This window comes from Mandrillus leucophaeus, unplaced genomic scaffold (genome assembly GCF_000951045.1).
Source record: "Mandrillus leucophaeus isolate KB7577 unplaced genomic scaffold, Mleu.le_1.0 Scaffold103, whole genome shotgun sequence".
NCBI lineage: Eukaryota > Metazoa > Chordata > Mammalia > Primates > Cercopithecidae > Mandrillus > Mandrillus leucophaeus.
In genome coordinates this window covers 4,945,695-4,959,238 of record NW_012098432.1, presented here as the reverse complement: position 1 = coordinate 4,959,238, position 13,544 = coordinate 4,945,695, and the positions used below count along the sequence as shown (strand labels likewise).

The 13,544-nt window shown below is 37.7% G+C and overlaps 1 protein-coding gene across 2 annotated transcripts in view; it reads left to right on the top strand.

The window, feature by feature from the left end:
• The window catches only part of SLC44A5 (solute carrier family 44, member 5), a 428,960-nt gene that overhangs the window by 370,555 nt on the left and 44,861 nt on the right, over positions 1-13,544 (top strand). For both annotated transcript variants that reach the window (XM_011977830.1, XM_011977822.1), the window contains exon 7: positions 7,154-7,238. In XM_011977830.1, the coding sequence (XP_011833220.1) occupies positions 7,154-7,238 (85 nt within the window). The remainder of the gene's footprint in view (positions 1-7,153; positions 7,239-13,544) is intronic.

The window sequence follows — 13,544 nt, the reverse complement described above, 5'->3', positions numbered from 1 at the left end:
AGTGGGTTCCAAGTCTTTGCTATCGTGAACAGTGCTGCAATAAACATACATATACATGTGTCTTTATAGTAGAATGATTTCTAATCCTTTGGGTATATACCTAGTAATCGGATTGCTGGGTCAAATGGTATTTCTAGTTCTAGATCCTTGAGGAATCGCCACACTGCCTTCCACAATGGTTGAACTAATTTACACTCCTACCAACAGTGTAAAAGTGTTCCTATTTCTCCACATCCTCTCCAGCATTTGTTGCTTCCTGACTTTTTAATGACCATCATTCTAACTGGTGTGAGATGGTATCTCATTGTGGTTTTGATTTGCATTTCTCTAATGACAAGTGATGATGAGCTTTTTTCCATATGTTTGTTGGCTGCATAAATTTCTTCTTTTGAGAAGTGTCTGTTCATATCCTTTGCCCACTTTTTGATAGGGTTGTTTTCTTCTTGTAAATGTATTTAAGTTCTTTGTAGATTCTGGATATTAGCCCTTTGTCAGATGGGTAGATTGCAAAAATGTTCTCCCATTCTGTAGGTTGCCTATTCACTCTGATGATAGCTTCTTTTGCTGTGCAAAAGTTCTTTAGTTTAATTATATCCCATTTGTCAATGCGTCAATCTCGATCTCACTGGGAGCTGCAGACCAGAGCTGTTCCTATTGGGCCATCTTGCCAGCCGCCTTGCTATTTCTTCTTAGACCTCAGGGAGGGGTGCAAGACCCAGTAGAAGTTTCTCTTTGGAGCAATACTATTATGCAGTCTCCAGGCAATTTTCTATGTTAGTCTCAGGGCCTGAGTGGGTCAAGGGGCTCGCCCATGGCTAGAATTGCAGGAGTTTGTGTTTGGAATGTGGACCGCTAGGGGTCTCTCACCGTTTTCCTGCATTGGAAAGCCTCTCTAGGTTCCCAGATGATCCTGGCTGAGCATGCCTTCTCTCTTCACTCTCCTTCTATGCCTTAGGTCTTTCCTGTCACTTTACTGTTGAATTCTAGCATTCTCGCTTAGGTGATCTATTCAAAGTGTGATTATATACTTGTTATTTTGGTTCTTCTTTGTAGTGAAGGTGGATACTATATGCCTCTCGTCAGCCATTTTGAAGTGCCTCCCATTTAAGCCTTGCATTCAATTCAGCAGCCATGTGAAGCAATAACAACTTAGTTTTCAATCCACTGACCTCTGACAAAATGGCAAGGGCGTCTTACAAATCTCTTTGATTGAACTTACTACTAGTGTCCACACACAATTTGGTTTAATGTTTAAAATTTGAATCAAAATAATATATGCATGTGAAAACAAACAAAATAGTAATGAAGAGTTTATAATAAAAGCAATGGTCCCTCATCCTAGGACTCCTCACCCACACTTTCCTTTTGCTGGGACAATCTCTTCTCTCTCTGGTTTTAGTTCTTCTGGCAGTTTGTTTTTACAGAACTTTAAATAATAAGCTTATTTTATTTCGTGCTTGTTAAGTTTAGATAATATCCACTGACAGACTGCTAAGGGAAATGAAGATTTCCAACTCATATACATTATCCTTTTTACTGATCCCTTTCACCCATGTTTGGTAGTTAAATTACTACTTTTAGATTTCCTTGTGGTTACTTTTATGACTTTAAATAGTATGCAATACCTCTACTTCTTGTTCTACTAACTTTCGTCAGTGTCTCAGCTCATCTTTATGTAAGAGGATATTATCCCTCCTACCCTTCCGTCCACCTTTTCCCTTTCACCTTTTACTTTCTGGAAATACATTTTCTGCAAATACCATTTTACATGATCAAATTTGTCACCATTTATGTTCAGTTCTGGAACTTCAACAGAATCTGGCATGTTCTATTGGTAGGTTGGTTCCAGAATTTGAAAATGATTTTAAAAACTTTTGCTTTGTCATAACTGTGCAAACCGTATTCACTGTCAGGCCATTGCTGTCTTATTTGTACTATGTCCTTGATATCAAAGCCAAATCTCACACTTCATTAGCAGTGTAGGATCATCTCACATTTCAGTTTGCTTCAACATAGTGACTTCCTAGCATAATTTTTTCTTTGCCCACAAGGTTTTTCTTGGATAGTCTTCATCAGGACAATGTGTTTTTCTGCCGTCTCAATCATACTGTTTTTCAGAGGCCTCCCCTTTTCTCTGAAGATCTGCCTTGCAGAGCTGCTGTCCTTTTCCTTTACTCAGGACCTGGTAAATTGTAGGCCTATTGCATAGCTTTAATTCTGGGGCTTCTCTACCTTGTTAAATTGTCTTTTTCTAGAGTTATCAGCTTTGTGAAACAAAAGTACAGAATGCCTGGTTAACTTAATTTCATACAAATAATAATTTTTAGTATAAGTATGTGAATTTATTGTTTCCTATATCCCAAGGCTGCCTCTCTTTCTGTTGACCCTCCTGTTTTCATGGAGAATATTCTCAGTTACACTCCTAAGAAAAGAAATCATAAGAAGTAAACTTGCTGAGTTCCTGAGTCTTTTCTGTCTCTTCGGCTTTTCTTTTCTCTTTTTATATTTGATTGATGGTATAGCTGTAGAAGTGTAGCTTGAAAAACAATTCCCTTCAGAAATATGAAGACATTGCTCCATTATTTTTGGCATCCAACATGTCTAATGCCAGTATAATTCACATATATCATGATAAGTTTTTTCCTTTTAGAGAGTACTTAAAATCATTTCTTTATTCTTAGTGGTCTGAAATCTCACAGTTTGATAGAGGCCTTTTTAATTCTTTCTTTGAGTCCTTAGTAAGTCCCTTAATCCTGAAGAACTATGACTCTCATCAGCTCTGGACAATTTTCTTTTGTTATTTCTTTGTGATTTTTATCCCTTCCATTTTTTCAATTGTCTTTCTGGAACTATTGGTCATACCTTAGATCTCCTGGATTAGTCTCAGTGCCTCTTCTTTTTTTCCTTTTATTTTTTATCTCTGACTTTTTGTTCTGTATTTTAGAATTTCTTAATTTTTTCCAGCTCTTCTTTTGATTTTTTTTTTATTTTGGCAATTCTATTTTTATCTTTATAAGCCCTTCTTGTTCTCCAGTTATTCTTTTACAATAACATCACATTTTCATTTTATGAATAATCTGCTTAAATTTCTCTAAATATATTAGAAGTTTTAAAGTTCCCTCCTGTGCCCTTAATTATTTTAATAATTTAATTTTTCTTTGTTTAGTTTTTCTCTTTTATATTTTGATTCCTAATATATGCCTGATGCTACGTAATTATCCATTACTAAAGAAAAAAGGACTGGGTGGTTTGGTTGGATTTGCTTTGCTGCTGTGTTATTCGGTCATCTTACCAAAGAAGCCTCTGCACCATGTGGGGTGACAGGGCTGTGTTGACTGTCATATGCCATTACAGCATAAATTGGTAGAAAGCTGGATGTCAGGCACTGGCTTTCAAAATGCCATAAAACAAGCTTGTGCAATCCACGGTTCACAGGCTCCATGTGGCCCAGCATGGCGTTCAGTGCAGCCCAACGCAAAAATAATAAACTTTCTTAAAATATTATGAGTTGTTTTTGTTTTTTTTTTGTTTTTTTTTTTGCAATTTTAGTTTTAGCTCATCAGCTATTTTCTGGAAGCTGGAATTCTAAGCATAGAGGTCTGGGAGAAAGACAGTGGTTCTGATTTGCACTGAAAATCTGTATAGAAACTTTCAATTAATCTCTCTGCTTTGGCTACATTTCTCACTCTCAACTCAGTCTAGCATGTTTCATGATTTCTAACAGGCAAATTCTGTCCCACCCTCCCTGAACCCCTGTATGGTGCATTCATTGTTCAGCACACTTCAGTATTCATCCCATGTTCCAAATATTGCTGAACTCTCCTATACAATTGTGAGCAAATCACATCATCCACATTCTTAGCTTGTATGTTGAGGTTTATTCATTTATTGGTACTTTTACTATTTTATTCCGATGAGTCTCAGGAAAGAAGAGAGATAGGCTTAAGTGCCTGGTACATCATCTTGAACTAGTGGTTTGCTATTGTTTCTATTTTATTTCTTGGTAGAAATATAATTTAAGTTAAATTATGAGTTACTTCCTCAATTACTTCCACAGAATTGCTCAGCTGCAATCACCATCATCTACTTTGCACGTAAAAAATCTGAGGTCAGGCCGGGCATGGTGGCACATGCCTGTAATCCCAGCACTTTGTGAGGCCGAGGCAGGCAGATCACCTGAGGTCAGGAGTTCAAGACCAGCCTGGCCAACATGGCAAAACCACGTCTCTACTAAAAGGACAAAAATTAGCCAGGCATGGTGGTAGGCTATCTACTCAGGAGGCTGAGGAAGGAGAATTGCTTGAACCCTGGAGGTGGAGGTTGCAGTGAGCCGAGATCATGCCACCGCACTCTAGCCTGGGGGACAAGAGTGAGACACCATCTCCAAAAAAAAAAAAAAAAAATGTGGTCCACTGAAATTTGAGAATATCAAAGGCTGTGGTAGAATGACTGTAGATTTGTGCTGAAATACTAAGGACGATTCTAAGACTTACTTGAAAACCTTTGAGATAAATATTTTCAAAAACTTATTATGGAATTGATCTCATTCATTCTAAAACATCTGATAAGTGTCTATAGTGGGCCAAGTATGAGGTTAAGTTCTGGCAAGGTAGGGATGTAAAGATGAATAAGGTATAAACCTTACCCTTGAGGATAATATAATCTGGTGAATAACTTGAGTTTATATAGCAGTTTGCAGTTTATAAATCAATTTTACCAATGGTGAACTCTTGGCACTTACTAATTTACTATTCACAGTTTTAACTACTCCCAAGGGACCCCAGTGATCCATGATATGTATAATTTACTCATTTGCTTAAGTACAAATTTGAATCACATGCACTGTGAGACTGTGTGGATGATGTTGTTGCTTTGGGTGGCGAAATAGCCAAGCTAACACTTAGAGATTTCAAAGTAGTAGCCTTGTACATATTGTGTATGAATTTATAACCAGCTTCTTCAGCCATTTGAATTTAGTGGAATACAAACTTAGAATGGGTTTATTTTTCTCATATCATTGCCTTTAACAGTGCTCCTTCAGATCTCCCTTCTCACTTTGATATTTCGGGCCGATTACATAGTTTTCAGACACTTTCTGTTGTTAAAAGTTCAGTGTAGTCCAATTTAAGATTTCAGTTTCATTTCTTCCAATCCCCAAGCTCAGGTTTGACTCTGCCAAAGAACTTGAAGTGAGAGAGAGGACTTGGCCTTCTATTACCCGTCTCCTGTCTTCCTTTTTGGTTCTAGCTTATTCAATATGCTGTGAGGGGTAGAAGAAGAAAAGGGACGATGTGTTTTACTTTCCTAGCTACTGCCCCTTCTTACTAAAGAAAAAAGAACTGGAATGTTTCTGTGGACTTGCTTTGCTGTTGTTTTTGTCACTGTGGCTAGGACATAACTGACCAGCCATCAACACTCACTAGGGCAGGCATCCAAGGGCTGGCTCTCTCATGGGGTGCAGGTGGACGTTTTCTGGGGCAGTCCTCACTGAATAGTTCTTTGATGTAAGTGATCAGCTTTGGTTTGCCCTCCTCCAAACCCTTTCAGCTCCATCCCTGGTGATTCACCTCCACAGTCTCTTAATGTCAGGTGAGGTACCACCAGGGAGGCTGAAGCCCGTTTATTGATTCCATATCCTACTATGATGGGCTGTTTTACTGCTGCCCTCTTTCTGCCTCATTGTCTTTTTTTTCAATTCTCTTGTGGTCTATTTGGGTCTCATTTCTCCCTGCTCAAATGGGCATGGAAGACTGACTAGCTGGTCTGCCACATAAGAGGTGTTCAATTAGAAAATGAGATGTTGGTCTATCCCTCTTACTGCACCTTCAGTCTCTATGACAGATTCTCTTAGAACCCTCTATAACTGGGAATTTGGAAGAAACAACTTGTCCTCTCCTCAGTGGGGATGGTAGGGAAAGTTCTATTAACTGCAATCATTGGTTGTATCCTGCCAACTCCACTGTCTCTGATCCACCTCCCTCCCCACAATATTGGCTTATGTAGAGAGGAGTAGGAACCAGGTAGAAGTGATTAAAAGACCTAGCCCCAGTCTCTTGTGGAAGACTTTCTTTATCCTTAGATTTGGATCCTACTTACTGATTTTGAGTTGGTAGGAAAAGTATTGCTCAACAGCCCATTACATTTTGTGCTATGCTTGTAGTCACATTAATTTACTGGGGAGTTGACAAAGAGTTAGGAAACATTTTTCCTGAATATTTAGGGCTGTGTTTCTTAAGATATGGTTTACAGAACACTATATCTGAATCCACTGGGGGACTTAGGGGAAAACATACTAATTCCTGGGTCCCATATCTAGATATTTGGACTCTTGAGGTTTGGGAAAGAGTCAGGAATCAAAATTTTGAACAAACACTTCAGGTTTTACTTGTGCATGCTGAAGTTGGGCAACCACTTGTCTTAAGTCCACCGTGCATTATCTTAGGCCCTCCCAACACCTCTGTGAAGTAGGTAGGAATAGTATTATCTTCATTTTACTGATGAGAAAATTGAGATTCAAAAGAGAACCATGGCTTGCTAAATGGTAGAATAATATACCACTTAAAACTAATGATAATGAATATCAACCTGCTTCATTACTCTGGCACTGGCTATAATTTTCAGCAAAGAGAAAGTATCACTTAATTCATTTATGTTTTTTCAGATTACCAAAGTAATGTATATTTATTTTGGGAAATCCATAAAAGCACAAAAATTAACTAAGCAATATAATCCCAACATTCAGATGTAATAATTTGTTTCTTCATGTTATACCTGTTTTTATAAATTAAAATCAAATCATATGTTAATATTCTTTAGTAACCTCCTTCCTAAAATTGATGTATTGTAAATTTCACCATCCATTAGATATGTTCTTTAGCATTATTTTCAATGGCAATGTAATGTTCTACTTTATGGGTATGCAAATCTATTTAACCAATCTCCTGTTGATGGATAGTTTGATTATTTCAACTTTTTACTATTAGAAAAAAAGACATTTTAAAAGTTAGGTACTTAAGGGTGAGGGGGAATATATTTCACCTGTCTATAGATAATGAAGCCAATTTTTACAGGTTATTTATCAAAAGTGTTCAGGGTCTGATGATGTGGAACATTTCCATGGTCACTAAAAAGATCGTGTTTTCTTTCTTAACAGGAACAAGACCATTTTGTTTTACTTTAACCTGTTACGCTGTACCAGTCCCTCCGTGTTGCTAAACCTACAGTGCCCTACCACACAGGTAAGGCAAAAGGTGCCTCACTGGTGGTGTCAGCCATTCTGAACATTCTTGGATAAAAGAATTCAGAAATTCCATTTGAGTTCTCTGTGTGTGTGCATGGGCGGGGGGTTAATTATGAATTTCTAGAAGATGGGAAGACATAAGTGTGAGCTTATATTTGTTTATATATAATCAAAACTAAGCAGAAATTAATCATTTTAGGATCACTCAGGAAGCTTAATGATTGTCTTGTCCAACCACTTACTTTTATAAACATTTGCAGCCCAGAGAAATGGAGTTTTTATCAAGATCAACATTGTATTAGGAAAAGTAAAGCTAGCTACTATAATGAATCCAAGTTTTTCAGTGACTTCACACAATAACATTTATTTTTTGACCATATAACAGTACAAGGCAGGTGTTTGTGGTCAGTAGGTACTCTCCTCTAGGCTCCTTCCATCTTAAGGGTGGTTTAAGCACTTAAGGGTGGCTCTGCTATTCCTTAAATCCTCCCCATCATCTGCATCTAGCAATGAAAAGGACACAGTAAAGATGAATAAAACACTCCTGCTCTTAAAAGCCTTGGATAAGAAGTTTCATACATTGCATTTCCACTCATATGCCACAGACACAAACTGGTTATAAGTGATCACATCCCTCAAAGACCTAAAGACAGACATACCATTTGACCCAGCAATCCCATTACTGGGTATATACCCAAGGGAATATAAATCATCCTACTAAAAAGATGCATGCACATGTGTGTTCACTGCAGCACTATTCACAATAGCAAAATCATGGAATCAGCCTAAATGCCCATCAATGATAGATTGGATAAAGAAAATGTGGTACATATACACTGTGGAATACTATGCAGCCATTAAAAAAGAGCAAGGTCACATCCCTTGCAAAGACATGGATGGAGCTGGAGGTCATTATCCTTAGAAAACTAAAACAGGAACAGAAAACCAAATGCCACACATTCTCACTTATAAGTGAGAGCTAAATTATGAGAACATATGGACACAAAGAGGGGAACAACAGACATGGGAGCCTATCAGAAGATGAAGGGTGGGAGGAGAAAGAAGGTCAGGAAAAATAACTAATGGATACTAAGCTTAATACCTGGGTAATAAAATAATCTGTTCAACAAAACTCCATGACACAAGTTTACCTATGTAACAAACCTGCACGTGTACCTCTGAACTTAAAATAAAAGTTTTTAAAAAAGAAATTTACGTTTCTAATCCCACAAACAAAAAAAAAATAGGTCACACCCAGATTCAAGGAGGAAGGAATTGAGCAATGTAGCTATGAGCTGAGCTGCCTTCTCTATATCATGGAACAAATGGAACAAGAGACACAAACCTCAATAAATACTTAAGTGTATCTTCTATAGTCTACCTCTCTGGCCTCCAGAACACTCTTCTTCTTCCCAAAGGAGAACCCAGAGTCCCATGTAGCACTGCCTTTAACTCAAAGTCCAGAATCTACAGATGATGTATCGTTTTCTTTATCAAGTCTTGACCCTACATGTACAATAGGTAACAAAGAAAAATTAGAATTATAAACTCCCATTTAGAAAAGAAGGAGTGATAAATACACAGCAGTTTCTGGATTGTGGCAATGGAGAACAGTCTTTTTTCCCACCTGGATTGTGTTCTCTGAGAAGAATATTCCCTGTCCATTGCTTCCTATAGCCCTTTGCTTGGCCATCTGGGAGGTGATTTTCTGTCCGTTAGCCTCCAGGCCACACCATTGCTGAGTACTGGGAAGTATGCTGTCTTGACGCCCATATTGCTTTGAAGCTCACTTCCAGGTGTGTAGGTTTCATATCACAAATATTATTTTAACAGTGAAAGGCTTCTTAAGGCTACCTCATGATTTTTTTTAGCATTACAGTTACCTTGAAAACTTAGTAGACTTCTGATTTTTTGCTGCTTCTTGGTTCCATGTGCCGGTAACTATACCCAAAGCTGATCCCTAGGATTAGTTTGTAAATCTGCTTTATTTCTTTGCTTCCTAATCTCCCTCAAAGACTTTTGAAATCTTACTTCTGCTGAGACTAAAGCCCACTTGGGATGTTGGTATCTTAGTTCTGTGACCACTTCTACCCAGTTCCCCCAGGGCAAACCCTCGACCTTTCCAGTATTAATAATTGCTACCCTTTGTAATCTCAATTTCTCTGATCATCTCAATTCCTCTGACATTGCAACTCCAATAATTCTTTTGCCTTACTGGGACCTACAAACCACTGATCTTAACCCATCCAAAGTATCGCTCAGCTCCCTCATATTTGCATCTCCTACCTTACCTGACGTAGATTCCGCAGTCTCTCAGTGAAATCACTCCCGTATACACATTCTTAATTCCATTGTCCCCTTTCACTTAGTTGTAAGTCCCTGGCAAAACCTGACTATAAAGATAGCTTTCAGCCTGCTCCATGCCTGAATCCAGGCAGCTGTGTGTTCTTGGAGAAAAACATACAACAGTCATTTAAATTCAGGACCTAACTTCAAGTGGGCCATTAATGCTGTCTCAGCCATTCTACAGACCCTTGTCCATTCTATAGCTTACTGCCTTAGAAAACAATTTCACACCTTTTCTTCTCACCTGGAACCTCCAAGATCTCTTTCCCAATCTCCATGCCAGCCTCTGACTTTGTTTCCTGTCTCACTGAGCAAGTAGAAGCATTCAGAAGACAACTTTTAAAATTTCCCTCTCTGACATCCATTTGCCTACCTGTCTTCATCTATGTCATATACTCATTCTGCCTTCCTTCTAGTTCCCCGTGGGTGAACTGGCTGTGCTTCTAAGACCAGCCCGTCCATTTGTGCATTAAATCTCATCCTCTTGCATAATTAAGCACATCACTTCAGAAATGTTGTTTTTTATTATCATTTTTTCCTTCTCTACTAAATTGTCTCCATCAATATACAAAGTATATGGCTTGATCATTAATCCTCTTCAAGTATTTCTGCAAATGTTACCTTCTTAGTGAGGCTTCCTCGACTACTTACTCAAAACTATAATCCCACCCAGCCATTCCTCTCTGTCTCTAGTATCCTTTCTATCCTTATTTACTTACCATCTTATACCATCTTATTCATTACCACTTATTACCATCTGACAGCAAACATTTTACTCATTTGTTATTTGTTTCCTGTCTCCCCCTAGTAGAAAACAAATTGTTTAAGGGCAAGTATTTTTATCTGGTTTGTTCACTACGGTTATTTCTTTCATCTTAAAAAATTTTCCCCTTGATCCCACATCCCCCTTCAGCTACTGGTCCATATCTCTGTGCCCCCCCCTTTTTTTTTTTTTTTTTCAAAACTCCTCAAAAGAATAGTCCACATTTATCTATCTAAATCCTTTCCTCTCACTCTCATTGAAGCTTTTATCCCTACTTCAATTTCCCCTAAACAATACCATCAACCTCAACATTATTAAGCTAATGGTTAGTATTAAATCCACATTTACTTGATCTAACAATAGTATTTAATCAATCCCTCCTCCTTAAAATACATTTTTCACCTGGTTTCCAGGGCACAACATTCTTCTGTATTTCTTCCCAACTCTCTGGCTACTCCCTATCAGTCTCCTTTGATGAGTTATATTAATCTTTCCAACATCTTTTAAACACTGCATTTCCCTCCCACAAGAAGCTTAGTCCTTTTCTAAGTCTGTATTTACTTCTTTGATGATCTCACCTAGTCTCATAGGTTTAACACCATCTACTTGCTGACCCCTCAAATTTACATCTCCAAATAAATCTGCTCCCTGAGCTCCAGACCTTTCTATCCAACCACTCGTGCAATATTTCTACATGGATATTTGGTTGACATCTCAAATTTAACATGTCCACAACTGAATTCCTAATCTCTGACTTTATCCCTAAAATTGTTCCCCACCCCAACGTCTTCCCTGTCTCAATTAATGCCAGCTCCAAATACCTTGATTTCTACCTTATCCTTGATTTCCCTCTCTCTCATACCCATGTTTGAACTCTCCTTAGGTCTCCCTCCAAAATGTACCCTGAGCTAAACTATTTCTCACCACCTCTTCTCTAGTTCAAGGAGCCATCATCTCTTTTTTAGATTAGTTCAAGGATCTCCTGACTGATCTTTCTGTTTCTGTCCTTGCTCCCTTACCCTTTGCAGTCTCTTTTCCACCCAGTAGCCAGTGTGGTCCTATTAATATAAGTCTGATTATGTCTCTTCTTTGCTTATATGCCCCAATAGCTTCCCAAGTTACTCATATGAAAAGTCAAAGTCCTAACAATGGCCTGTAAGATCCTTCACTGTCTGACGCACTCTCTGACCACACATCCTATCCTACTTCCTTTGCTCATTGCACTTGGGTCATACTGGCCATTTGTTGTATTAATACTTGAAAGGATTCAGGAACTCTCCTGCCTCAGAGACTTAGACTTTGCTGTTCTTCCTACGTAGAGAATTGTTTCTCCAGATGACTGTATGTCTTGATCAATCATCCTGTTCAAGAATTTCTGCAAATGTTACCTTCTTAGTGAGGCTTCTTTGACTACCTCTTTAAAATTAGAATCCCACCCAGCCACTCCTTTCTCTCTGTGTAGCCTCCTTTACAGCCTTATTTATTTATCGTTTTATACCATCTTACTTACTACTGTTTATTACCATCCTATGACGAACATTTTACTTATTTATTATTTGTTATCTGTCTCCCCCTACTGGAAGACAAATTGCTTGAGAGCAAGGCTTTTTATGTGTTGTTCGCTACTACTTCTGTCCTTAGTGCCTGGAATAGGCACAGAATGGGGGATCAGTAAATATTTATTAAATGAATAAACAAATGACTGAACAAATGAAAGAATGAGTATCTTCCTAATTCTAGTTAAGAATTTTTTCACTATAATCTACAAATCTATCATTCCTATGATAAAACAAAATATACTTGCATATTACGCTTTTTTGTTGTTTCATAAATGAGTTACTAGATCATCTTTTCTTCATAACAAATGTAGTGTTTTAACCTTCAATGTAATTCACTCTCCCAGCCACCAAATTCCAATTTGTAATTGAGTGTTAAGCCTATCCAAATTAAAGATAAAAATAGTAATACCGAACTTGATGCAAAGTGCCCTTTGTGGTGCACAGAGAATCAGAACTGAGTCAGAATTAGCTCATTATTACCTGAGTCATTATTAGCTGCTAATAATGCAGACTTGCATTTAGTCTTCCAGACAATGGTGCATATACTGATCTGAGCCATATTTTTATGCACTATGTTTTTGTTAACTGCCAGCATGGTCCAGACATGTGTCACGAGTACTTAAAGGACAGACTGTGATCAATTAGAACATCCAACCTCAATGTGACCTTCATTTTGACTAATTATATGTTGATTACTACTAATCAGCACCCTATTTGAAGTGAACAAATTGGTCTGATGGAGAAAATAAAGTGCAGTTGTGTTGTTTTTTAACAGCTCATTTGTGTCTAGAATGAGATTTGATGTGATTCTCCTTAACAAACCACGTTTTACCATTTTAATTACTTTCTTTTATGTGTTGCAAACACAGTACTTTTCTATGTGTAGTATACATTGTTTGTGTGTGTGCTTTGTAAATACAGAATCATCATGGTCTCAATTCAGAAGTACCTAGCATCATTTAAAGCCTGTGAAAGCATTAGTGCTTTCAGTACTCACTTTTATAAATCCATTTAAGTGTATTCAGTAGAAGTAGTTCAGTTGTCTTTCAATGTTATATCAGTCAATTGTTGAAGTCTAAATGTCTGTAAAGTATCTCCTAATATGTTAAAGGTTTATCCAGCTTGGCTCTAATCAGAGTGAACTTTTGACATTTGCATTGATAATCAATTTAACCTTCTTCTAAAATATGTGGATGTGTTGCATGCTGTGAATGTCCCTAAATTGTTCTTCAGCTTTCTTAGAAATATACCTATGAAAGGGTATTCAATTAGGAAAAGAGGAAATCAAATTGTCCCGGTTTGCAGATGACATGATTGTATATTTAGAAAACCCCATCGTCTCAGCCCAAAATCTCCTTCAGCTGATAAGCAACTTCGGCAAAATCTCAGGAAACAAATCAATGTGCAAGAGTCACAAGCATTCCTATACACCAATAACACACAAACAGAGAGCCAAATCATTAGTGAACTCCCATTTACAATTGCTTCAAAGAGAATAAAATATCTAGGAATCCAACTTACAAGGAATGTGAAAGAACTCTTCAAGGAGAATTACAAACCACTGCTCAACAAAATAAAAGAGGACACAAACAAATGGAAGAACATTCCATTCTCATGGATAGGAAGAATCAATATC